The sequence below is a fragment of the Talpa occidentalis genome, unplaced genomic scaffold (genome assembly GCF_014898055.3).
Source record: "Talpa occidentalis isolate TD23 unplaced genomic scaffold, MPIMG_talOcc4v2.1 talOcc4.6, whole genome shotgun sequence".
Classification (NCBI taxonomy): Eukaryota; Metazoa; Chordata; class Mammalia; order Eulipotyphla; family Talpidae; genus Talpa; species Talpa occidentalis.
The window spans coordinates 88,287,537-88,314,790 of NW_023604972.1; the positions used below are offsets into that span (position 1 = coordinate 88,287,537).

Below are 27,254 nucleotides of genomic sequence, written 5' to 3' on the forward strand. Positions count from 1 at the left end.
TCTGGAGAAACCTTTGTAAGAACACCAGAGGTTGTAGATAGAACGGGGGCCTCACTAACCTGCTCCTTCCTGAAATTTGAGGATGGTGAAATCATCTTCTCCTGGGACATTTTTCAGTCTCTGTTAGAAAGTTTTTCTTTATTTGTCTCATTGTATTTTCAAGGAAAGAATGTGATGCCTTCACCAATGCTAATGGGTTATTTTCCTTCAGATCAGTCATTTTCAGTCATCTACTGTTCTTCAGAAAACAAGACCTGGTCACTGTCCCTTAAACCTATTTCATTGACAGGAAGGGGGATAGGAGAGGGATGGGGAGAAATTCAGTTGAGTCTTGGTTACCAGACATTTGAATATGAGTCCAGAGCTCAGGGAACTAAGAGTTGGGTCAGAAATATTAACTTGGAAATCATCAGCATATTAGAAAAGAGATGAAGTGATAGAGAGAGAAATGCATTAGAAGAGAAAGGGCCCTGGTTCTAGCACTTAGAGGTCAAGGCCAGGTGAAGGAGCCAACAAGGAGGCCAGCTTCACTCTGTTGGTTTGCTTTCTTTTTCTTTTTAATGAGATAACTTTAGTTTACCGCACTGCATAGGTTTCAGGTGCGGTGTGTCACCTCGGCAACTGTGTATCATTGTTTTTGCTCCTCTTTCTCTAAAATGTCACGACTCACTGGACATATTCCATGGGACACTGGCCAGGTTAGGATGGTGAGTGTTGATGACTTCTATAGCTTTCAATGCAACCTGCTTTTAAATAAGTGTAAGAGTCACTTTCGACCATTACCATTCATAATCAGATATTGTGGGGAGGGGAAGCAGGCGTTGAGGGACTCTGTAATTTACATAACTTGGAAGCTCCCTTCAAGAAATGAAAACAAAATTATTAGTACACAGCTAACTCTAGAGCTCAGGGAGGGGCCCATGGCCCTTGAAGTTTAATCTTTTTTAGCTTTACAACACACACATGTGATTATAGACTAAGTTATAGACTGAATTCCCTGAGTCTTTTTCATGGATATGGGTGCTAAGCCACACCTTCCAGTCCTGTATTTCATCCAGTTGGTTTATTGGATATTAAATTATCTCTTTAGAACGTCATCCTGTTAGGGCCTCCCCTGGTGGCGCAGGTGGTTGAGCACCATGCTGTGAAGCTGTCTGCAGCCTCTGTAGCGCCAGTTAGATCCTTGCCGGCCGGCGAGGGTCCCACATGGCAGCGGCAGACCTCTCCTGGCTCACCCGCTGCTCCCCTCAGCAGTGTATTTCGTCAGTCTGCCTGTTCTGTTCCCCGCTCTGTCTCTCACCCTCCCGTGCATCTGGCCTGTAGCCTGATTCTTGTATAAATAAATAAATAAATCTTTAAAAACAAAACAGAAAAAAAAGAATGTCATCCTGTTAGCGTTGACTTAGCTATCATCCTCCCAGCTCTTATTAACGTCTTAATTCTCCTTTCCCACATTTTGGTGTGGCTCCCTTTTTCATACTACCCACAGATTTTTGCTAGATATGTCTTCAAAATTTTCATGCAGGTCATTAATGGGAAGGATGTAAGTGAGCCCAAAGGCAGACCATCATAGACCTCCCTTCAGGTCGACACTAACCACTTATATGACCTGCTACAAATCCCCCTAATTTGGCTATCACACTGTTCAGAGAACCTGTTAAAGTTCTTGCTAAAACCAGAGATACACTGTCCACTGTAATTCCTCATTAGCTAAGCAAGTAATCTAATCAAAAGAGGAAATGTAGTTAGTAGGTCGTAATTTAGATATTCAAATCTTATTTCATTAATATCACCCATAGTAAAATCATTTATTTCCCATATCTTCCTTCCTCTTCCAGTATGTCTGCATTAATTAGACAAAGTAATTAACAAAAAATACTTATTCCAGCTGTGCCACTCATTCATCTCTATAAGAACAAGGGGAGGGGTGCAGCAGTCTACTTGAGAAGTGTAGTGAACTCACATCACTTCCCAAGTGCCCACTCCGGGAAGACAGCACATACTGCATTGAGTGCCAAGTTTAGTGCAGTTCAGCAAACATCTGTTGAGCCTGATATGTGTTAGGGAAACAGAGATAACTACAGTGCAGAGACATTGCAGATGATTTTCCTACCACTCAGGAATTTTTAGCATAATGGGCGATCATCACTGTCATTTACTATGATGATGTTTTTCAAGTTCTTTTACAGGCAGCCTAGGTTTCCACATCTAAGACCTAATTACAGTTTTCCTTACCACTGTTTGCATTGTTGGATCTTCCTTATTGTTCTTGTCCATTTATTGGATAAGCTTTGATTATGTGCTTCCATGGCTAGGCCTTGTGACACTGCCTCTGCCCCTGAGGCCCTCATCCAGGGAGCATGCTTGTGTATGAGTCTGGAAGCAAGCTCTGGGGACAAGGGGGGGGGGGCTCTGTTTCTGCTGTGTGGCTCCAGGGCTGTAGTAGTTGTCCCTCCTTCCCCTGCACCCATTCCCCCTGCCCCCCCACCGGCCAGCAGCTCTCCCAGCCCTAGTCTGTGCATTCTTGTCTTCTCTTCCACAGTGCACGCTAGTGGCTGCATCTTCTCTGCAAAGAAACTTGCCAAGCAGTGCTTTCTTCTCCACTTTTTCTGGCTTGTCATGGTTTTCTATTTACTAGCATCTCTTTGTTGTTTTTTATTACCCCTCATTTCCTTAGAATTCTGTGCAACCTTGTTTTCTTTGGGGGTCATTTCCTTCATTTCACAGTCTTGAAAGTACGTTTCAAGAATGCACTTTCTGGTGAAAAAAATGGAAGGCGGGGAGGCATTCCTCAAGTCTTTGTACCTTCTCCTTGAATGTGGTGCGTACATATGTCATATAAAAAGAGCTAGCATTTGATCCCCCCGGCCCCTTCCAGACACATAGCTGGTTTACGCTGAGGTGCCATATACCTCAGTTAGGACAGAATTTCAAAAATTAAAATGGGCTACACGTAACTTTAAATTCACTATTAATGATTCAGCAGTTTGAGTCAGCTTAGATTTCTCCTCTAACAAGAGTAATTTGCATGTGCTTTGTGTGAAAACTAGATGGAGAAAATGCTAATTGTGCTGTAATGGTGCTGAGGAGGGCCTGTGCCAATCATGGGCCAAGAAATTCTGATTTGCCCCCATTTGCTTAGCTCAGCCAGTAATTTGAGCAGAGATTCTCCCAAGGATGTTACCATTTGCTTATCCAGAATTCTTAGCTTCCAAAATAATTGATTCTTATTCCTTTTGTAGGATATTGTCAAGTTAAGTCAGAGGAAAACAGCAGTCAAAGACTTGTCATGTTGCTATTTTGTGACCCTCATGTAAACTGTAGGACAAGTAGCTAAGAAAGTACAAAAATACAGTAAAATGCAAAATTCAGATTCTAAAAGTAACTGTTCTGCACATAAATGCACTAGTAGCCTCAGGAGGTTGTGAGTGTCAGAGAAAACTATTCCTAATTCTAGAAGGTAAGAGTTCAGACCTGATGGCTTAGGGATGCTGAATCTGATGAAATCTTTGGTCTGCCCTTTCTTCATTTGCCACAAAGGACACAGAGCTCTTCTCACTTGAAACTCAGAGCTTTGCTACAACCAAAAGAAGATTGGTATTTATGGTGTGATTCTCCCTCACTGTTTACTAAGTTGAGACCATGAAACATATAGCTGTAATATGGAATGAGAAATAAAATACTGTTTTCATGGCATGAGTGGCGATTGTGTGAATTTTTTTTTTTTTTTTTTTTGCAGCAATGTACAACCCTAGCTTCCTGTCTCCCAGAAAACTGGGAAACCAGGAAACAGTAAACTTTTTTCTCTTGTACCTGCCACATTCTAAAAGTAGACAACAATATATATACTATATCTAAATCCTTTATTGCATCAAGTAGGTATTTTTTGCCAATCTTAGTGGAATTAAAGAAAACATTAATAATGTTCTATAGTAGTGGTGAAATGACTCATAGGCTCCTTTGTGATAGTGTAATATTTTCTAAAGGGTATTTTTGCCTGGCAAATACCCAGGGGTGATTTTCAAACTGCTGTGTGTGGCTCAGTCATGGACCATCCCAAGCTGGTCAGAGTCCCCTGCTGGGTAAGAATAGATGGCGAAGAGGTCTCAGGGGCAGTCCTGGGTGGGAGAGGGTGGTGGAGACAGTAGAGCTCAGGACAGAGGCTGTTGATACCTATGGAGATATTTTAATACTGAAACAACCAGCGTCTTTGAAGTCAGCCTTAGATCATGCATTCAATGATCCTGTAAAATATATAGGAAGAGATGATCAGTGATGACAGTGACTTACCCCTTTTCCTTCTTTTCTTATTTTTTAAAAAATGCCAGATTGGGGAATTACTGAGCACCACCCATCCTGCCAACAAAGCCAGCTTAACCCTGTTCTGTCCCGAAGAAGGGGACTGGAAGAACTCCAATCTTGACAGACACAATCTCCAAGACTTCATCAATATTAAACTCAACTCAGCTTCAATATTGCCAGAAATGGAAGGACTTTCCGAGTTTACCGAGTACCTCTCAGAATCAGTGGAAGTCCCATCTCCCTTTGATATCCTGGAACCTCCCACATCGGGTGGCTTTTTAAAGCTCTCCAAGCCTTGCTGTTACATTTTTCCAGGAGGTAGGGGTGATTCTGCATTGTTTGCAGTGAACGGATTCAATATGCTAATCAACGGAGGGTCAGAAAGAAAATCTTGCTTCTGGAAACTCATCCGACACTTGGACCGAGTAGACTCCATCCTCCTCACTCACATTGGGGATGACAATTTGCCTGGAATAAATAGCATGCTACAGCGGAAAATTGCAGAGCTCGAGGAAGAACAGTCGCAGGGCTCGACCACAAATAGTGACTGGATGAAAAACCTCATTTCCCCTGACTTAGGTGTTGTGTTTCTCAACGTACCTGAAAATCTGAAAAACCCAGAGCCAAACATTAAGATGAAAAGAAGCATAGAAGAAGCTTGCTTCACTCTGCAGTACCTAAATAAGTTGTCCATGAAGCCAGAACCTCTATTCAGAAGTGTCAGCAATGCCATCGATCCTGTCATTCTTTTCCAAAAAATGGGAGTTGGTAAACTTGAGATGTATGTGCTTAACCCAGTCAAGAGCAGCAAGGAAATGCAGTACTTTATGCAACAGTGGACTGGCACCAACAAAGACAAGGCTGAGCTAATCCTGCCTAATGGTCAAGAAATAGATCTCCCCGTTTCCTATTTAACTTCGGTGTCATCTTTGATCGTGTGGCACCCAGCCAACCCTGCAGAGAAAATCATTCGAGTTCTGTTTCCTGGAAATAGCACCCAATACAATATCCTGGAAGGACTGGAAAAACTCAAACACTTAGACTTCCTGAAACAGCCGCTAGCTACCCAGAAGGATCTTACTGGCCAGGTGGCCACTCCTGCTGTGAAACAAGTAAAACTGAAACAGAGGGCTGACAGCCGAGAGAGTTTGAAGCCGGCCACAAAACCACTCCCCAGCAAATCTGTGCGAAAGGAGTCTAAAGAAGAAACCCCTGAAGTCACAAAGGCTAATCACGTGGAAAAGCCACCCAAAGTTGAAAGCAAGGAAAAGGTAACAGTGAAAAAAGACAAGCCAGTGAAAACAGAAACCAAGCCTGCAGTGACAGAAAAGGAGGTGTCCAGCAAAGACGAGCAGCCTCCAGTGAAAGCCGAGGTGGCAGAAAAGCAAGGCACAGATGTCAAACCCAAAGTGGCCAAGGAGAAGATAGTGAAAAAGGAAACAAAGGTAAAATCTGAAGAAAAGAAAGAGGAGAAGGAAAAGCCAAAGAAAGAAGTGGCTAAAAAGGAGGACAAGACACCTGTCAAGAAGGAGGACAAACCCAAAAAGGAAGAGGTAAAGAGGGAAGTCAAAAAAGAAATCAAGAAAGAAGAGAAAAAAGAACCCAAGAAAGAGGTTAAGAAAGAAACACCATTGAAGGAAGTCAAGAAGGACGTCAAGAAGGACGAAAAGAAAGACATTAAAAAGGAGGAAAAGGAACCAAAAAAAGAAATTAAGAAACTTCCCAAAGATACAAAGAAATCATCTACTCCTCTCTCTGAAGCAAAGAAACCAACTGCATTAAAACCAAAAGTCTCCAAGAAGGAAGAGCCTGTCAAGAAAGATTCTGCTGCTGCTGGGAAGCTAAAGGAGAAGGGCAAAGTGAAGGTCATCAAGAAGGAAGGCAAGACCACAGAGGCTGCAGCTGCAGCTGTCAGTGCTGCGGCTGCAGTGGCCGTGGTGGCAGCAGCTGCAGTAGCCACGGGCCCTGCCAAAGAGCTTGAGGCTGAGCGGTCCCTTATGTCATCCCCTGAGGACCTAACCAAGGACTTTGAGGAGTTAAAGGCTGAAGAGGTGGATGTAGCGAAAGACATCAAGCCTCAGCTGGAACTGATTGAAGACGAAGAGAAACTGAAGGAGACCGCGCCAGTCGATGCCTATGTCATCCAGAGAGAGACTGAGGTCATCAAGGGTCCTGCTGAGTCGCCCGATGAGGGCATCACCACCACCGAAGGGGAGGGTGAATGTGAACAAACCCCTGAGGAGCTGGAGCCAGTAGAGAAGCAGGGGGTGGATGACATTGAAAAATTTGAAGACGAAGGAGCAGGTTTTGAAGAATCCTCAGAGACTGGAGACTATGAAGAGAAGGCAGAAACTGAGGAAGCGGAGGAGCCGGAAGAGGATGGTGAAGAAAATGTATGCTTGAGCACTTCCAAGCACAGCCCAGTGGAGGAGGAGGAAAGTGCAAAGGCGGAGGCAGATGTCCACATCAAGGAGAAGAGGGCATCTGTGGTCAGCGGTGATGACCGAGCAGAAGAAGACATGGATGAGGCAGTGGAGAAAGGAGAAGCTGAACAATCTGAGGAGGAGGGTGATGAGGAGGAAAAGGCAGAAGATGTCAGAGAGGAAGCATATGAGCCCGAAAAAGCTGAAGCTGAAGATTATGTGATGGCCGTGGTTGACAAGGCTGCGGAGGCTAGTGGTGCTGAGGATCAGTACGGATTCCTTAGCACATCAGCCAAACCAGCGGAAGCCCAGTCTCCTGCCCGAGAACCTGCATCTTCAATTCATGATGAGACTTTACCTGGAGGATCAGAGAGTGAAGCCACTGCTTCTGATGAGGAGAATCGAGAAGACCAGCCTGAAGAATTTACTGCCACCTCCGGCTATACCCAGTCCACCATTGAGATATCCAGTGAGCCCACCCCAATGGATGAGATGTCTACTCCTCGTGATGTGATGAGTGATGAGACTAACAATGAAGAGACAGAGTCTCCATCTCAAGAATTTGTAAATATCACCAAATATGAGTCATCACTGTATTCTCAGGAATACTCCAAACCTGCTATTACATCACTGAGTGGATTGTCAGAAGGGTCAAAAACAGATGCCACCGATGGGAAGGATTACACTGCTTCAGCTTCCACCATCTCACCACCATCATCCATGGAAGAGGACAAATTCAACAAGTCTGTGCTCCGTGATGCCTACTGCTCTGAAGAGAAAGATATGAAGCCCAGCACCATGTTGGACATCAAAGACACCATCTCAACAGTTTCAGATGGGAAAGTTAGCCCATCCAAGAGCCCATCCTTGAGTCCATCTCCACCATCACCCATAGAAAAGACCCCCTTGGGTGAACGTAGTGTGAACTTTTCTCTGACACCCAATGAGATTAAAGCTTCAGCGGAGGCAGAAGCAGTCCCAGCATCTGCTGAGGTGACCCGAGAAGTTGTTGAAGAACATTGTGCTAGTCCTGAAGATAAGACTCTGGAAGTGGTGTCTCCTCAATCTGTGACTGGCAGTGCTGGCCACACACCTTACTACCAGTCTCCCACAGATGAGAAATCCAGTCACCTCCCCACAGAAGTCATTGAAAAAACACCAGCAGCTCCAGATAGTTTTGAATTCAATGATGCCAAAGATGAGCATGAAAGGGCTTCCATAAGCCCCATGGATGAACCTGTGCCTGACTCGGAGTCTCCTATTGAAAAAGTTTTGTCTCCTTTACGGAGCCCACCCCTAATTGGATCTGAGTCTGCTTATGAAAGTTTTCTAAGTGCTGATGACAAGGCTCCTGGGAGATGTACAGAAAGCCCCTTTGAAGGAAAGAATGGAAAACAAGACTTTTCAGACCATCTCAGTCCAGTTTCTGCCATGACTTCCACCGGTCTTTTCCAAGTTCAACAGGAAGGGAAAAGCACAGACTTCATACCAATAAAGGAAGGCTTCAGTCAAGAAAAGAAAACTGATGATGTTGAAGCCATGAGTTCTCAATCAGGACTGGCTTTAGATGAAAGGAAGTTAGGAGGAGATGTTTCTCCTACACAAATAGATGTCAGCCACTTTGGCTCTTTCAAGGAGGACACCAAGATGTCCATTTCTGAAGGTACCGTCTCAGACAAGTCAGCCACTCCTGTTGATGAGGGTGTAGCAGAAGACACATACTCTCACATGGAAGGGGTGGCCTCAGTCTCCACAGCTTCCGTGGCTACCAGCTCATTTCCAGAGCCAACAACAGATGATGTGTCTCCTTCTCTGCATGCTGAAGTTGGCTCTCCTCATTCCACAGAAGTAGATGATTCCCTTTCAGTGTCTGTCGTGCAAACACCTACCACTTTCCAGGAAACAGAAATGTCTCCATCTAAAGAAGAATGTCCAAGACCCATGTCAATTTCCCCACCAGACTTCTCCCCTAAAACAGCCAAATCCAGGACACCCATTCAAGATCACAGATCTGAACAGTCCTCCATGTCTATTGAATTTGGTCAGGAATCTCCAGAGCACTCCCTTGCTATGGACTTTAGTCGACAGTCTCCAGATCACCCTACGGTGGGTGCAAGTGTGCTTCACATCACTGAAAATGGGCCAACTGAGGTGGACTACAGTCCTTCTGATATGCAGGACTCCAGTTTATCACATAAGATACCACCAATGGAGGAGCCGTCCTACACCCAAGATAATGATCTTTCTGAGCTCATCTCAGTATCTCAGGTTGAGGCCTCACCATCCACCTCTTCTGCACATACCCCTTCTCAGATAGCTTCTCCTCTCCAAGAAGATGCTCTATCTGATGTTCCTCCCAGAGATATGTCCTTATATGCCTCACTCACCTCTGAAAAAGTACAAGATTTGGAAGGAGAGAAGCTCTCACCCAAATCTGATATCTCTCCACTCACCCCAAGAGAGTCCTCTCCTTTATATTCACCTGGTTTTTCAGATTCTACCTCTGCAGTCAAAGAGAATGTAGCAACTAGCCATACTTCCTCTCTTCCACCAATGGATGCAGCATCCACAGAGCCCTATGGCTTCCGTGCCTCAATGTTATTTGATACGATGCAACACCATCTAGCCTTGAATAGAGATTTGACCACATCTAGTGTGGAGGACAATGGAGGGAAGACACCTGGTGACTTCAGCTATGCCTATCAAAAGCCTGAAAAAACAACCAGGTCCCCAGATGAAGAGAGTTACGACTATGAGTCTTATGCAAAAACTACCCGTACCCCAGATGTGAGTGGCTATTACTATGAGAAGACAGAGAGAACCGCAAAATCCCCATGTGACAGTGGCTACTCCTATGAGATGGTTGAGAAAACCACCAAGACTCCTGAAGATGGTGGCTATGCCTATGAAATTACGGAGAAGACTACACGGACCCCTGAAGAGGGTGGGTACTCATATGAGATAAGCGAGAAGACAATAAGGACCCCCGAAGTGAGTGGTTACAGCGGTTACTATGAAAAGACGGAGAAGTCTAGAAAGCTCCTGGATGACATCAGGAATGGCTACGATGACTCTGAAGATGGTGGTCACACACTTGGGGATTGCAGTTATTCTTATGAGACCACTGAGAAAATTGCAAGTTTCCCTGAGTCTGAAAGTTACTCTTATGAGAAATCAACAAAAACGACACGTACCCCTGATGCTTCCACATACTGTTATGAGACTGCAGAGAAGATCACTAGAACCCCCCAGGCATCTACGTATTCCTATGAGACGTCAGACCAGTGCTACCCTGCAGAAAAGAAGTCCCCCTCAGAGGCTCGCCAGGATGTTGACTTATGCCTTGTGTCCTCCTGTGAGTACAAGCATCCAAAGACCGAGCTCTCACCTTCTTTCATTAATCCCAATCCTCTTGAGTGGTTTGCCAGTGAAGAGCCAACTGAAGAATCCGAGAAGCCCCTCACCCAGTCAGGGGGAGCCCCTCCTCCTCCAGGGGGGAAGCCACAGGGGCGACAGTGTGATGAAACCCCTCCCACCTCAGTCAGTGAGTCGGCCCCATCCCAGACTGACTCCGATGTTCCCCCGGAGACGGAGGAGTGCCCCTCCATCACAGCCGATGCAAACATTGACTCCGAAGATGAATCAGAAACCATCCCCACAGACAAAACCGTCACATACAAACACATGGACCCTCCCCCGGCCCCCATGCAAGACCGCAGCCCTTCTCCACGCCACCCTGATGTGTCCATGATGGACCCAGAGGCCTTGGCCATCGAGCAGAACCTGGGAAAAGCTCTGAAAAAAGACCTGAAGGAGAAGACCAAGACCAAAAAGCCAGGTACGAAGACCAAGTCATCTTCACCTGTCAAAAAGGGCGATGGGAAGTCGAAGCCCTCCGCGGTTTCCCCAAAGCCTGGGGGCTTGAAAGAGTCCTTAGATAAGGTGTCTCGGGTGGCTTCTCCTAAGAAGAAAGAATCTGTGGAAAAGGCAACAAAAACCACGGCCACGCCTGAGGTCAAAGCTGCCCGTGGGGAAGAGAAAGATAAGGAGACAAAGAATGCTGCCAACGCCTCCACATCCAGATCAGTCAAGACGGCCACTGCAGGTAGGGTGGGGGGTGGGGTCAGCGTCCTGATTCAGCCCACAGCTGTTCTGCTCTCAGCCAGAGCCTTTACCCTTCCATTTGACTTTGTGCTGGGAAGTTGAGGGAGCACAACTTGGTGCTCTCCCTTCCTTTGCTCTTCTTTTCTCCCCGAAGGCATAGATTTCTGTGCAGCGTGGCCCTTAGGCTTGGAGACAGCTTAGCGAATGGGACAGAGCAGCTCTGGTTCATCAGATGCAGTTCCTGGGGCTGCTTTCTGTGACACAACAACTGCATTCTTGTTCTAAAGCTTTAGAACCAATGATGTAGGTTTCGATCTTCTCTGGAAAACTGTGCTGGCACATTAATAAATTTTGTTTGCTCTAGGTAGTTATTCAGAGAATTCAGGTCACATTTCACAAAGAAATAAAAACTGACTCAAACACGTAAAGTAAAAAAAAAAAAAAAAAATTAAATGACATTTCCTTATTTTATTAGGGAAAATCTGATGGATGAACCTTTGGGACTCTGAATTCAGTACATTTTAAGAAGTATTAGTGATAACTGCATTAAGCATCAAGCAGTTATCACTTAATTTACATTAAGTAGCATGGAGCATCCTTTTCAACACTCAGGTCCCATCAGATTTCCTCTTTGAACATGTATGTATAAAGCAAATTGAATTTGTTTATATTTAGAATTGATGGAAAACCACCAGAAATTAGCCTTTTGATCTGAGAGGTGGTCTTGGATTTAAGAGAAACATGAAATCCATTCAAACAGATAAAAGCCAGCTGAAATTTGCCACCTAAACGATCCTACCCAATAGACTTTTTAAAATTTGTTTTGTCATTTGAAGAGATTATTTAAAGACAAAGATAATAAATATCCGATGAGCTAATTTAAATTTTTTGAAGATGTTGTTCCAATAGATTTTTAAAAAAGACAAAATTGTGCTGTTGTTAAAATCAAACCTGAATGGGCATTTGACTGTCCCTTCGTGCCGCTTCTGAGCAGTCATGCGGTTTTTAGTGTGGCAGGGAAAATTGCAGGCATTTTTAGTTATTAGAACAACCATAATTAGCAAACTTCTGCTACCAGCAGAAACCTACACGTGGGTATTTTGAGGATTTATAGCTCAGATTTGTGAAAATGGCTCATCTAGTCCTAAATCAAGTCACTTTATCCAAATACCAGTTTCTTGAAATCAAATACTTGAAATCAAATACCAGTTTCAAGAAATCAAATACTGATTTCTTGCCCTCCCACAAACTCCCTAAACTGGACAGTTGATAGAATTCGTTGGTGGTTTCGACTCTGGGGCGAGTATTTAAACAGTCCATGGAAAAAAGAAAGATGTTTAAATATGTAGGCTCCAACCAGTATTTTAAATGATTTTACAGCAGTGGTCTCAAACCAACTGCACAGTAGAATCATCTGGAGTTAATTTTTAAAAGTGGTGGTGCCCAGGCCTTACCCCAACCCAGTTAAGTCAAACTCTGGGGCATGGGGCCTGTACATCAGTAAAAGCATGCTAGATGATTCTAGTTATGCTTTAGACTGCTAATTCTATTAGTATTTAAAAAAAAAAAAAATTCACCTTTCTAACTGTAGCAAGTCAGAAAGGTACCAGGAGATTTGGGGGTTAAGTTGAACTTTACTTTGCCCAGAGTTTCTGTTAGGGTAAGAATGTTGACTGCCAGATGTCCCTTTCTCAGGTCTAGCATGTGTGATTGGCTAGAGAAAGTCTAGTCTTCCTGAAGCTTCTTGTTGCAGAAGTTAGGTTTCCAGCTTCCTTGGGGAGAGACATCTCACATTGCAGAGAACTGTGCTAAAATCAAAGCACAATGTTGTATTTCTTTAGTTTGAGAACAAAGTTGAGGTGCTGAGAGGCTTGTCTTTTAAAATCTGTTTTCTACTTAGATCGCTTTTCAGATTAACATAGACATTAGTAGCTCTCATCTTGTTCCATCCTTTGGGAAGGTCTTGATACTCTTCTTACTTCCTAATGGGTTGGTTGTCCACACAGGGAAACCATCCATTTATCTCACTGTCGAGGAGGTAAGCCACCACATTATGTTCTCCAGACTTGCTGGACCTTCTTGTGGCTGAGTAGGGAAGGTCTGCTGGGTGGACACTTTCGGATCTCTTCACATTCTGGTGAGCCTGGTTTTCACTTTGCTTTTGTTTATTCACCAAAGGGCCAGGAACCACCAAGACAGCCAAGCCCTCAGCTGTGCCTCCAGGCCCCCCTGTGTACCTGGACCTGTGCTATATTCCCAACCACAGCAATAGTAAGAATGTTGACGTGGAATTTTTCAAGAGAGTGAGGTCTTCCTACTACGTGGTGAGTGGGAATGACCCTGCTGCTGAGGAGCCCAGCCGGGCTGTTCTGGACGCCTTGTTGGAAGGGAAGGCTCAGTGGGGCAGCAACATGCAGGTAAGAGCCCCTCACAGTGTCTGGACTGCCCATGGAGCTGTGTCCAGAGGCAGAGGGCAAGAAGCACGATGGTTGTGTTTGTGGATCCGCATGAGATGCCCCACGGTGTGTCACACGTGGACTATCCTGACAACAGAGAGAATTTCATACAGAAGAAAATCTAACTCTTACTCTTGGCACCATCCACAGCCGTGGCCTGAGGGGAGAGCCATTTTATCACCCTAAGGCATAATTTATGTATCTGCAAAATGGGCCCTACATTTTCTGCCCTTCCCCGCTAATACACTGAGAGTATGTGGGTGAATCAAAGTGGTCACCTTTTCATGTGAAAGCTGCTAAGGAATTGTCTTTTTTTGTGTTTCACGAATTGACCAAAGCTAGGAGTGTGGCCACTTAGAAAGTCAGCTTGTCTGTGTGGAGTAGAGGGGCTTTGCTGAAAAGGTCCCAGAGGACACTCCTGACTCCCAAACATCTGTGGCTGGCAAAGAACTTCTCTTTATTATTTCCACTATGATTTTTGTTTATCTAAGTTTTCCTCATGGTTCTGTACAGTCACTGAGTGAACTCACTGGGTCACCGTGTGTTTGCATGACATTAAATAGAATAACTTATTTTGTAATCCTATATAATCCAGTGAGAAGCACTCAGTGGCCTCTTCCTGAATACTAGGTACAATTTTTATTCTTCAGTCCTCTACCCTCCTACCCACACCTCTTCTCTATTTCCAGCCACACATATAAACTAAATCTTTGTTCTCAGGATGAAATGTTAGTTGCAAACAAGTAGAGGACTTTGAACTGCCATAATAACTACAGCTCCTTGAATTAAATATGCAATATCTTTAAAATAAAACTGACCATTTCTGTTATAATACCTTGAAAGAATTAGAAAAAGAGATGGTGAATATAGATGAATTAATTGACTAGTCATTTAGTTGCTTTTGGTTGCAGTCTTCAGCTCCTTCTCCCCCCAAAACTAATTTTTGATAGCATCATTCTGTTTCCTGGAAAATGAAGTGAAAAGTCTTTTTCTGGGAGAAAACAGAAAATCATTCCTTTCTTCCCTCTTCCTTTTTTTTTTTTTTAAGATTTATTTTATTTATACAAGAGCTGGGGTATAGGCCATAGATGCAGGGGGTGAGAGGACTCACCAGAGACAGAGCGGGGAACAGAACAGGCAGACTGGCTGAAATACACTGCTGAGGGGAGCAGCGGGTGAGACTGGAGAGGTCTGCTCACCATGTAGGTTGCTCCAAGGCCGGCGGGGATCGAACCGGCACTGCAGAGGCTGCGGACAGCTTCACAGCGCTGCACTCCCTAGTGTCTGTGCCACTAGGGAGACCCCTCTCTTCCTTTTCTAATTAATACCTTATTAATGTTCCATTTTTTTCATTTGATCTCTGGCCGTGCCCTTAAATGGCCGTTTTCTCTTTCCCTGCAGGTGACCCTGATCCCCACTCATGACTCAGAGGTGATGAGGGAGTGGTACCAGGAGACCCACGAGAAGCAGCAGGACCTCAACATCATGGTTCTAGCAAGCAGCAGCACCGTGGTGATGCAAGACGAATCCTTCCCCGCATGCAAGATTGAGCTGTAAAAAGCTAGGCCAGCCACACCACAGGATTTGAACTTTGTTTCCAGAAATTCTTCAATTTGAATCCACCTTTTCTAAAATGTCAATTCATCTAAATAAGTCGCCGAACTGTTACCTGCCAAACGCTATACTGTGTCATGGTGACACAAGTCACCACAATTTCTCACTTTTTGCTGATTGCTAAGGGAAGTAACAGTATTCCCACAGTAGGGTTCAAGTTACTGCAAAATTACCTACCCCAGTTCATCTCTGCTGAACATTTGGAAACCATGCACTAGCAAACCCAACTGACTTCTGCTTGATAGAGGCATTTGTCTTAGAGAGAGCTCAAGAAGGAGAGAGAGAGGGAGAAAGAGAGAGAGAGAGGATGCACGCACAGAGAGACCGTAGGGGGGAGAGAGAGAATGAGAAAGAAAAAGAATGCAAAAGAAGGAGATGTAATGATAAGAGAGTGCTGGTGAGATACCCAGAAAGAGAGCAGGGTGGGGTAAGGAGGAGAAAAGAACCAACAATTAGGTCTGCATTTTCTCAGACAGTCTGTATTCTGTAGTCTACACAGGCAAAGTTTTCAACGTGTGTCACCAAAAAGGGTCTTCATTTTCTAAAACAAGTTGGCTGGAAGAAAACAAAAGAGAACAAAACTTGTCATGAGGGCGTGTGAGATTTTCCCGCCTTAAGCACCTTCAGTTTGAAGGCTGCACACTGACATAACCAAGTAGTGTAGACTGGACATGCAAGTGGTTAGAGCCCCCAACTCTCAGCCTCTTCAGACACACGAGTAGATCGATCTAAGGCATGCTCCCAACATTTGTACACCCAGTCAGCCCACTGAGTCAATTAACCTGCATGCAGAAACACCCAAGTCCATCCCAATTAACAAGCAAATACCAAAGCGGTTGGGAGTACAAACAGTAGACAATTTGCCTTAGAAAGTGACTTGAATGTACAAAGATACTTGATGCACTTATTTTTTAATGTGAGACAGCAAGTTTATAAAACACCCATGTAGGATTATAGACACTCCAGCTAAGGAGCATGTGTGTGCGCGTGTGGGGTACTGAAGCGGATCTGATCGGTGCAGCGGTTTGGTGGTCACGTGCGTGGAAAAACACCTCCGCGCTCGTGGGCCTCAGCCAGACACGTTGAGCCTTTCCTAGCTTCATTACTACTGCAAGTTCAAGATTGAAATGGCTTCTATGATCAGAAATGGGAAAACAGTGAATCTTACGGTGGAAGAGTTTCTCAGCAAGTGTACAGTATTTACCTTCCTTTGTCTTACATTGGCTTTTTTTTTTTAATTTTCCATTAATTCCAGCACAATTATCAGAACAAGTGTACAGAAGAATTTTTTTTTAGCTATGTGAGAACTTTTCATAGATGAACTTTTTAACAAATGTTTTCATTTACAGGAAAAAGCAAAGCAAATTTTCAAGTGACAGTCTTTTTTTTTTTTAAGTGTTTCATAAGGCAAAACAATGAATATTTTTTTTTCTTTTAAGTTCTGGTGAGATTGAAGTCTGATACTGCAGTAATAATATTTATTAAAAACCCATAACTACCAGGAATAGTGATACCTCCCATCCCTGGATTCCCTTAACATAAAAATCTTGAGTATACGCTAATCGAGAGTGGGGAGAATGGCAATGATAGGCTACTTTTCCAGGCCATGACAAGAACATCGCCCCGTGGTATCACACACACACACTTCTTTCAAGATCTTCAACCATGAGGTAAAATAGCCAAGACAAGTTCAAAGAACCTGAGCGAAATTTTGCTTTGGGATTTTCTTTTCTGGAAAAAAACAAAAGAAAAAATACACTGAAAGCAAGTGAACCCCCAGCTCCTGCGGTTCATCATGTAGAGTTCAGAGATCATTTCCATCATTGTTACCATGGAACTATGAACCTGGGAAGTGGACTCATGATTAAAACTGACATCCAGTTTCAAGTTCAGATCAGTGCACCCGTGTTCAGATGTGGCAGACGTCTCAGTGACACCCATGCTGTGCTGCGTCACGTTCCGTTTTCTGTAGACTCTGAGATCTATGGAGTTTAGTGAACAATGACCTCATTTTATTTTCTATGTTAGTTATTTATTTCAAAATTAACATTTTAGTTTATTTTTGTCTGATAAATGTGTGTTTTGCACTGCTAAATACTATGAGGGTTTAAACAATGCTTCTTCGGGGTCCCTTCCCTGCGGACCTATGCAGTCTACTTAATGCTGTGAATTACATTTTTCAAATGTTTAATTTTTTAAAAGAATTAATATTCTATTTTTTTTAGACTTCTCTAGAAATGCAGCTTTTATTTATTACCCTGTTTCTTTCAAGTCCTTAAGAACAACACATTGAGGGTACAAAAAATTAATGAAATGGAAAAGTCATTGTGAAGTCATTGTGACAAAAACGGACTTCATTGAGTATAAACTCATGTACTTAAAAGTTACTTTTGAGCAAAGCTAAGATACTCAATATAATTATTTAGTGATTAGTTGTTGGGTTGGTCCACATAATGCATGGGAAGAGAAACAGATTTCCAGCCTTCTTGCCAAATTCAGACCTCTGGTTGATCTTTCTTTGATAGAAGATGGAATTATTTTCCGATTTCCCAAGTTAAATTTATTTAACATGTACATGGTTTTACCTTAAAAAATATATCCTTTTTTGGAGAATTGGACCCAGTCTTCAGTGGTAAATATTCCACCCCATTCCTTTTCTCCCGTTTTCTTTTTTGCTATAGGATTTAATGGGAAACATACACAAAAGCTGTCACCGAGCAGCTGGCTCCTTTTCCTATGAAATGTATCAGTAGCTTTCTCCATCCATACTTCTCCATGATGAACACAGAGCCTGAACATGCCAGAAAAAACAACATTTGCATTATAGGTTGCTCCTGTCCTTCCAGACATCTTTCCTACCTGTGTGACTAACCTAATTTTGCTAGTTCCATAAATACACGATTAGTTTAGTAACAGCCATCACAGTGCACCATGTACATTCATGGTGAGAGCTGAAGATTGACACAGACTTCTAGAAGTTTTATTCACACTGATTACTTAATCCAATTGTATAGATTGAGTATTTGAGTGGAAGGAATTTACACTCTGTAGATGATGGGATTCCATCAAGATAGCACACATGATCATGACCTTTTTGGTAGTATCTTAAACAAAATTATACCAAGACTAAATGTTAGAGATGACCCTCCATTTTCGATTTTAACTAATTCTCTCCCCGCTCCGATCCCAAGCCCCTGTGCATGCTTTCTCAGTCTTGTGGTGGGACTGGATATGAAGACTGAATCCCCCTCCTTGCCCCCTGCCCTGCTGTTTTCCATGGAGTTCAAAATTTTTTCTTTTCTTACCTTACATATCATAGTGAATGGTTTCCCTAGTGTATATGAATGTTTTAAGTGTCTCCGATAGCTTATGCAGTTTAGGAGCTTTCCAATACTCATTTAATGAGATCTAATCATTTGCTAATGGAAAGTTTACCATCTTCCATTTCCCTCTGTTACCAAATTTCAGCTCTCAGGAGCTGCTCTACAATTCTGAAATTGCTTTTCTTGCCTCTCTTTAGTCACCTGTCATAAGAGGTTCTTGCTCAGTAATGATATTGTGATTTAGATTAATAGCTTTTCTTTTCTTTTCTTTTTTTTTTTTTTTTTGGCGCTTCAGATTGAGAAGAACAGATCTGTTTCCATTTGAAAGGAACTGTAAGCATTTCTCTTTTAACCAACTGAACAATACACCAAAAGCCGCCTAGCAATGAGCATTTCTTTGAAAGCAATTAGGTTATTCACCTGGTATTAAACTACTAAAAAAAAAAAATCTGTGACTTTAAGTTAATTTAAAAGACAACAACAAAACTGAAAAGGAAGGGGAAAAATAGCTTCTCCGCACTCGTTTGGAGCTCCCCAAGAGCGGAAGCCTGCGAGATAAGACAGCAAGACCAGACTGCTCCTTGAGAACACCTGGAGGCTGGTCCAGTCTGGACTCCCGAGCGGCCAGCGGCCCTGCTCTTTCAGCCCTGGGCAGAGGGTCCTGAGCCCAGCTGAGAAGCACCTCCCACTCCTCTCTCTTGTTCTGAATGGTGTTTGTGTCAGTCTGCAGCTGTGTATGGTATTATGTCTTATAATCCTGCATCACTTCTATCCTATCCAGTCATATCTAATGTAGAAAATTAGTTTCCAGTGAAAGTAATATGTAGTGCTTTTATGATATTTGTGTGCAATATCCCCTCTTCCATTGAGGATATTTGATGTAAAAGAAAAAAAAAAAAACTCAGTTCCACAATAAAATACAAAAGTGGCAAAAGTTCACGTGTGTGCTGCGTTCTATTGTTTGTTACTGAATTGAAAACACCCGAAGCTGGGGTTTGCCACTTCCAGCGGGAGGAGAAGGGTGGCTGGGACATTTAGTCATGCAGCGTGACCAGGTTCCTTTAGCGTGATGTTTTGGCAAACTGCTGGGAGGACCCTACCACCAACTTCTATAATTGCTACCTCATTATCTTTTATAGCCAGCTCTAGAGGATGATAGGGTTGAAGCATAGAAAGCTGGGAGATGAAGGGAAGAGACAATTAAAATCGCTTTAAAAAAACATCAAGGAACAAGGGTTACCTGCTTGGCACCCCTCTGATCAGAGAGACAATAAATTTATGTTTTTGCCTTTAAAAAAAAAAAATGAAAGGACCAGGGCATTTGGAGGCTTATGCAAAGCAAAGCATGATGTAAACAAGAAGCAGGTTTTAATCCTAGCTTGGCCACACCTGGTGCCCTGACGGCAGTTACTTTGTATAGAGTTCTTTTCTCACCTTGTGAAATTCAAGAGGAATGGATGAATGGTCCCTCCCAAGGTTGATTTGTGGGACTCTACAAAGTCATCATACTCGATAACTATCACCAGTACCTAATCTCCCTGTTGGTTTTTTGCTTAGCTACAGAATAGGCTCAATCCAACTAAAATACACTGTGAGGAAAAGTGATTATAATTAATAGTACTGGAAAAGGAATTCCCTTCAAACAAGCGAGGGTGTACTTTTAGTCTATACCTATGTCGGGTAAGTGAAAGGTATCACCGTCCCCCTCCCACTATTAGATTAAATGCATGCCTGATGGCGGGCACCTGGAGTAGGGTGTGGGCATGCGTAGGTGGGCGCACCTGAGCCAAGAGACTGGGCTTATAAGGCCAGGGGGGCAGAAGAGGGTGTAGTGTGGACCGCCGTGGTGTGGATTACGGGGGAGTGTGGCAGAGTGTGGCGGCAAACAACAGAGAACATGAAAACACCAACAGGTCTGCTTGAACCGGTGAGGAACCTACCGGGTATGGGATTGTTGCATTACAATCTAGCAGGGGAGAAGAAAGACATAACTTCTGCCCTAACTGAATGGGGTAACAGGGGACCCCCAAATTCAAGGGTGAGTTTAGGTGACCACAGGAAAAGCACTGGAAATGATGTCCGAGATAGTGTGTTTGTGTGTGTGTGTGTGTGAGAGAGAGAGAGAGAGTGAGAAAGAGAGGAGACAGAAACAAAAAACAAATTCCATCTCCATCTCTCTACCTCTGGTCTGCTACTTGTCGTTGGCACCTGAGGAGTTCTTCATTTCTATGTCTGGTTTAACAACTATGTGAATCATGTCTACCCCCACCTCCAGTTTCTGGTCTTAACGATGGTCTACTCTTAGCCTCCATCAGTTATATGGTGTCCTTATGGAGTTTGGAATCAGACCTGGGTTCATACACTTTCCTTGCCACTTACTGTGTGACCCTAGGCAAATTGTTCCAGTCTCAGTTTTTTCCTTTGCAAAATGAGTAGCAATTCATGTCCCATGTGGGGCCGTTGCCAGGATTAGAGAGGATGTATTTAATGAGGGGGGAGTACATTTGGTAGAAACGGGGAAACACAAAGAGCAGTGGTTTAAGTGAAACGGACATGCTCAAGGTGGGTTTGAGTGCTCATGAGTTGGAGCCTGGAAAATAGCGATCCCCAGTGGTGGTGGTCCAGCAGTGTCATTGGAGGAAACTTTTAATGGGCATTTTGACCCACTTTACATAGTAGGCATATTAACTTCTCAGGGTGTTTTAAAGATTACAGTTTTGAACTCTGCAGAGATGAAGCATTACGGAAACCAAAATGCAAGGGAAATTCTCTATCATTGGGTACATAAGAGGACATGATATCCCTTTTACAAATCCTGTGTAAAGCTTCCCTATTGTCCCTGATGCAGCATTTAAAACCCATAATGGAATGTATTTTCAGATGCTTTTGTAAGGATAAACTCCTTGTTCTTTGAACATGTCCAGCTAGAGTCCCTAACGCTCATAGATAACACAAACACAGCCCAAGTGTAGCTGTTGTCTTAAACAAAGAACCCATGGCAACAGGCTTAGTCTCAGGGGCCCTGTCACCACCTTTTGTTTGGATTCCTTGTCACCTCAGGTAATAACATCCTCAGGGCAGCATGCACCCTCAGCTGAAAGACCAAATAACAGGAAAGAAAAGGCTGTTTTCTCATTAAAAGCTGTTTTTAGAATAACAAGCAAATTTCCTGACACGATTGTGTTGAAAATCACTCCTCTTTCCCTGTTTTCCAAAGTAAGACTGTAAAAATGTATCATTTTCAGAGTTTAAAAAGTTCTGCTTTGAAGGTTGCTAATAACCATTTAATGAAAATTCACACAATATTTGCTTTTATGATTCACAAAAGCCTAAGCCCTCTGACCCCATTTCAAACTCAACCATTCCTCCCCCACTTCCAGGGAGGTTATAGGGTGCAAAGGTGTCGGATTCCATTGACTCATGTGAGGTCACATCACAGCAGCCTCATTTTAGAACTCAAGACACCTGACACCAGATCTCTCTCTCCAGACAGCAAATCATAGAAATCCTCATTTACCACTTTTTACACTGAGCTGCTTTTAGGAAGAACAATGCCCACCCTACATCGCCATCTCTTTACATTTAATTAGCTAAGAAATAGGTGTTCATACCATTTGTTAGTGAGTCATCTGTACAAGATTAATCTTGTTTCATCCACATCCCTGCAAAACTACCCGCGAGTGACCTTATGTACTTGAGACCAGGGCTTCTAACCTTGGTACTTCTGACAACTTTTGACATTTTGGACCAGGTAGCTCTTCATTATGGAGTCTGTCCTGTTCACCAGAAGATGTTTGGCTGCAGCCCTGGCTTCCGCTCACTAGATGCAATTTCATTCAGAGTGAAAAAAATTAATAAATTTTCATTACATTTATTTTGATTACTTCTTGTAAAATCTACAACAACCAACCTTCCCACACACATACCTGGTATCTACAGTCAACTTGACGGTAGGAAAACAAAATGCAAATTTTGATACCAAGGCAACACAGCCCCAAGAGGAGAGTAAGGTATCTATCTGCCCCTTACCATTGCTTTTTCTTCTTTTCCACCATATGCCATCTATGTTTTGGCCAAGGTAGGGGGTGGAGCAAAACAGATTTAGTTCAAATAGTTCATTTAAGTTCAATTTAAAGTAACTTCTCTTGAGTATCTACTCTACGCAAGACTCCGTGGAGAATACTCCATGGAGAAGAATATCAGCTCCACCCCTGAGTCAAGCCTATGTGACTAATGAAAGTGTTGTAGTTTTTGGAGTCCATGGGTTTGGGGTGTGGGATCCTTGGGGTCACTCTGGGAAAGGTTTCACGAAAGCTCCCGTTTCAGCGACACGCAGGGAATTTCCCAGGCGAGTTTTTCCACACGACAGAGACATTAATTATATCTAAAGGGCAGGTTTATTAGGGAAGAGATAAAACAGTGAAAGACACTTGCATAGACACAAGCAGGCAGGAAGAGCTGCCCCCCAAAAGACAGGTTTGCTAGAGAGGCCTGCTTGGTTGCAGGGGGCGGGCTTGCCAGGTGACAGGCAGGCAGGAAGGCTGCTGCCCTGCAGAGGGAGAGTTGGTGAAAAGAGGCACCTGCATAGAGTCACAGGTGGGCAGTGGGATTATTGCCCCAAGCCTGTGCAGAGACTGCACTGATAGAGTCTTCTGTTTGGGAGGGGCTCACTCCTTGTGAGTCTCAGTCGGTTGCTAATTTTGTGTTTTATTTTTTTTTAAAGATTTATTTATTTATTTATTTATTTATTTATTTATTTATTTATTTATTTATTTATTTATACAAGCACTGGGTACAGTCAGAAGCGCGGGAGGGTGAGAGAATTCACCAGAGCCAGAGTGGGGAACCGAACAGGCAGACGTACTGAAATGCACTGCTGAGGGGAGCAGCGGGAGCGGCAGGAGAGATCTGTTGCGCCATTGTGGGACCGTCGCCGCCGGCGGCCAGGGATCAAACCAGTGCTGCAGAGGCTGCGGGCAGCTTCGTAGCCCAGCAGCCCAGTGCTCAACCCCTGCGCCACCAGGGGAGGCCCAGTTGCTAATTTTGGATAACTGTATAATTTGAAAGGGACTGGAGATTCTACAGTGGGCTCAATCTCCATATCTTTACCTTTGGGCCGGTGCTCTCCACAGCAGTCTGATACCTGCTTGGATGTTATGCTTTGTAATCTAGGCATCCACGCCTCAGGATACTAGTGGCATCCGTGCCTTGGGATACTAGTTTCCACAACTGTGTCGATGGTTATGCTAATCTCTTCTGCCCCCACCTCCTTGTGTGAGCCAGGTTTCTTGTCTTGTGGCGCCTCCTTTTTTAGTTTTTTTCTTTCTATTCCTGTCCTCCATCAAAAGTATGAATCAGAAATCATTTCCTTCATTAGAGCTTCTCCCAGGTCTGGGCTTGAAAGGCTCTTCCTGTGAATACCTGTATCACCATCTGTGTCTTTAATGATACTCTCCAGCTGTACTGATGGGTGTGTATGTGCCTGTCTCCTTGTCTTTACTGGGATCTTCATTATTTGAGGGCAGGATCTATAGTTTTCTGTGTAAACTCCATAGCACTGAAAATGGTGCTTTGCACACAGCATGTGATTGGGAGTCTGTTAAGGCAATGCTGGAACAGTCTGTCCGTTACAGTCCCCAAGCTTATAAGGGGGTGGTCAGTGGAGCCAAATGGAGCAGAGTATTTAAGAGTCAGGGTCACCACAACTAGTGTGTAACAGATTGAAAGCCAAATTCTCAGGGGCTAGTGAACAAGCAACTAGCCAGTACTTGTAGATATTCCTGTAAAAAGTTTAGTGATAAAAGGAGAGTGATAGGATAGTAGTTTGATGACAAGATAAAGACTTGTGTTTTCAAAAGGGAAAGAGATCTTGAATGAGGCTTGGAGGAAATCAGAGATGATGCAGGATGGCAAGGATAGGTGTGATGGTTTGGGGACATTTAGGTAAGCACTCAGGTCACAGATGAAGAGCATAACTTTGGAAAGGAAGAAGGGGAAACCTACCACTTGGAAGGAAGAGGGATGATGGAGAGCATGCGCACATAGAGAATTGTTAAGCTAGAAAGGAGGGAGCTTGATATTTGTGTGGTTTAAGTTTTCTTGATAAGTTAGGAAGCAGGAACATCTTAAAAATCTGGGGGTAGAGGCCTCCCTGGTGGTGCATAGGGTTAAGATGCAGCACTATGAAGCTATCCGCAGCCACTGCAGTAGGAGTTCGATCCGGCCAGGGAGGCCACCAACATGGCGCAGCAGGCCTTTCCTGTCTTGCCCACTGCTCCCCTCAGCAGTGTATTTCATTCAGTCCGCCTGTTCTGTTCCCCATTGTCTCTGGTGAATCCTCTCATACCCTGCACTTCGGGCCTGCACCCAGTTCTTGTATGCATAAATTAATAAATCATAAAAAAAAATCTGGGGATAAGGGTCTGGGGTTTAAAGTTAATGACGTAAAAATGTGAGGACAGTGCAAATTGTAGAGAAATCAGCCTAATGTCACCACTTTATATACTAACACTTGGTATATCAGAAGCAAACAGAAAAAAAAAAAAACAACAAATGGTAGTGGATTAATTCCCAGGACTTAAGTTTCCAAGATCATGATTTAGGGATGAGGCTAGAGGTCTGGCTATGAACGTGGTAGGTCAGTTAGAGGGAAGATAATTTGTTACAGGATACTGAGAGCAGTTACCCATCCCCAGGGAAGAAATATAGAAGGTGATCTGGGCAGAAATCCATATCTGTGAAAAAGGACAGAGGACAACTTGGCTAGACCTTAAGACGTTGCAGGCAGGCAGGAGAGTATCCCATGGCTCAGGAGATGAGAGCATAGGGGAAAAGGGAGTAGCTTGGGAAGGAAAGACTCCCAAAAGGGAGAGTTCCTGAGAGATGGGGGCACAAGTTTAGGAGGAATCCTGGGGAGCAGGGAGTATGAAAACTCATGCCAAGCATTGGCACACGTGGCGGAAATGATGTCTTTTGGTGAGGATAGGGATTAAAGTGCAAGAGTGATGATGGACAAATAGGCCTAATTATGAACTGAACATTAATCAGGTGCTTCATGTGTGACGGTCATGAATTTATTGAGTAAATGCACCAAGATTAGTCCTGAACCTTTCTCTTATTGTAATAAGGTAGCAGCTGGAAAAACCCTACTACCTGATAAACCAAAATGTCAGATTGATTTGGGTCATGACCCTCTACCTAAGAGTCAGCTGTGCTGGTGTCTGGGACCCCGGGTTGGGTACAATGCAGTTAGACATGGAGGGTGAGGAGCAGCGCTAACTTGACCTCGGAGTTACTTAGTTTTCAGTTCCTCATTCTAAATGGGAGCAGTACCTCTATCATAGGGTTGCCTGAGTTGTTGGCACAGTCTCTCCTCAAATGAGTGGCTGTTATTATAAATATCACAGGCTGCGATGGAGGGTTGATATATGTTGCTCAAAATCAGTTACTATAATGAAGGCAAAGTCCCTTGTCTCCCTTCCTTCCCCCAGTGATAAAGAAAACACCCAAATAATCCGAGAAGATTTATTTCCATAGATGCTTGATAAAAGAGCACAGACCCGAGGAAGTGTACACCACTGCGTTACAGGCAAAATTACATCGCGAGCAAGAGCTACCCCCTAACCCTTTCACAGAGAAAGTACAGAAGGGAGTTTTCCACCTCTCGACAGCTTTACAACTATTCATGTCTGCTATGTACTTTGAGCCCCAGCTCATCTCTCATATTCCCCATTTTCTCTTACTGGGTGTCAAAATGGTGCATGTGTGTGCACATACGGCTCATTTCATCTGCTTGATGACGGAGCTGAGACAATGCTTTGGACAAAAGTGACCCGGATATGATGGAGAAGCCAAGCCAAGGAGGTTTCAGGGCAAGTGCTAGTTTCCCCCTCAAAAGTCCCTATGTTCTAAAATGCCAAATTGGTCTCCCAAAATTTGAAAAGCAGTGTGTCCGTGATCTTGAGTTCATTCCCGTACTGAACTTTCCCCAGTTCAGGTCTGGAAGGGAAAGACCGAGGGGAAGGAGAAAGCGGGCCGTGTGGGCACCCAACTCAGGGAGAGAACTTGTACTAAACAGGAGACCAAGGAGGACTGGGTCACAGACATGCAGCTCCCCTCTGCTGGGAAGGCAGACACTATTTAATACTGAAGACCCGTTCCTTGAACCACAGCCTCTCCCACCACCTTCTCTAAGGATCAGGAACTTTCAATGTTCGAAACTGCTCCCTGTCACCCAGGAACTTCTCCATAAGCTTCAAGCTCCTTATTTTTTAGTCAGGTCACTTGCCACTTTCCTAGTGGCACAGCCCCTCTGGCATCGGGATGCCTTGCCGATACACACAGCCTTGATACAGAGCACTTTTACACCACAGGGTCCTGCTTGGAGAAAAGGAGATGGCGGGGGAAACAGGCCTGCGTCACAGTCCCTGTGAGTCCTATGTCAGGGTCTGGTGAGCTCTGCAGGGGCCATCAGGCAGATGCCTTTGCAGCTCTTCGAGACTGGTACGCCTGCTTTGCCCGTTTCCTCTGCTCCTGTTCCCTCTGAATCAACTGCACCCGTTCCAGATGCCACTGCTGCAGCTTCTGCTCATAAGTGGCCAAGTCCTCTGCCTCACAGGTGGGGAGTTGCTCTCGAACAAGCTCGGTGGTCAGAGTCAAAAGGCTTCTGGACTCAACTTTGCCCATACTTTGAAGCTTAGAAAGTAAGTCCTGTTGGAAATAAAGTGAAAAAAAAGAAGGTTGGGGGGGTGGGCAGGTGGGAATTGAAGAATTGAAGTCACTTGTAGAATCTCCACAGCTCCTGCTCACAGGAAAAGGCGCTTTGCTGGGAATCTACTGTGCTCTCCTTCATCCAGGCACTGCTGGCGCTTGCTGGTTTTTTTTTTTTTTTCAGACCAGCAATTTTGCTAACATGCACATGGGATCTCTCCCCCTTTACTTAAAAAGTAAATGGAGATCCACGTGCTCCATGTGCTGTGATTCCTCAGGTAATATCTCACTTTAAACCAAAGACAGCACAGGTACGACAAAGC

General features: G+C 43.9%; 2 protein-coding genes across 2 annotated transcripts in view; one reads left to right on the forward strand and one right to left on the reverse strand.

The window, feature by feature from the left end:
- Positions 1–19,159, forward strand: part of MAP1B (microtubule associated protein 1B) — a 95,134-nt gene extending 75,975 nt beyond the window's left edge. Inside the window, exons 5-7 of the mRNA XM_037530329.2 lie at positions 4,329–10,830; positions 13,008–13,246; positions 14,687–19,159. Coding sequence (XP_037386226.1) covers positions 4,329–10,830; positions 13,008–13,246; positions 14,687–14,842 — 6,897 coding nt within the window. The 3' untranslated portion in view covers positions 14,843–19,159. The remainder of the gene's footprint in view (positions 1–4,328; positions 10,831–13,007; positions 13,247–14,686) is intronic.
- Positions 19,160–25,740: 6,581 nt separating this feature from the next.
- The window catches only part of MRPS27 (mitochondrial ribosomal protein S27), a 75,977-nt gene continuing 74,463 nt past the window's right edge, over positions 25,741–27,254 (reverse strand). Inside the window, exon 11 of the mRNA XM_037529419.1 lies at positions 25,741–26,931. Coding sequence (XP_037385316.1) covers positions 26,692–26,931 — 240 coding nt within the window. The 3' untranslated portion in view covers positions 25,741–26,691. The remainder of the gene's footprint in view (positions 26,932–27,254) is intronic.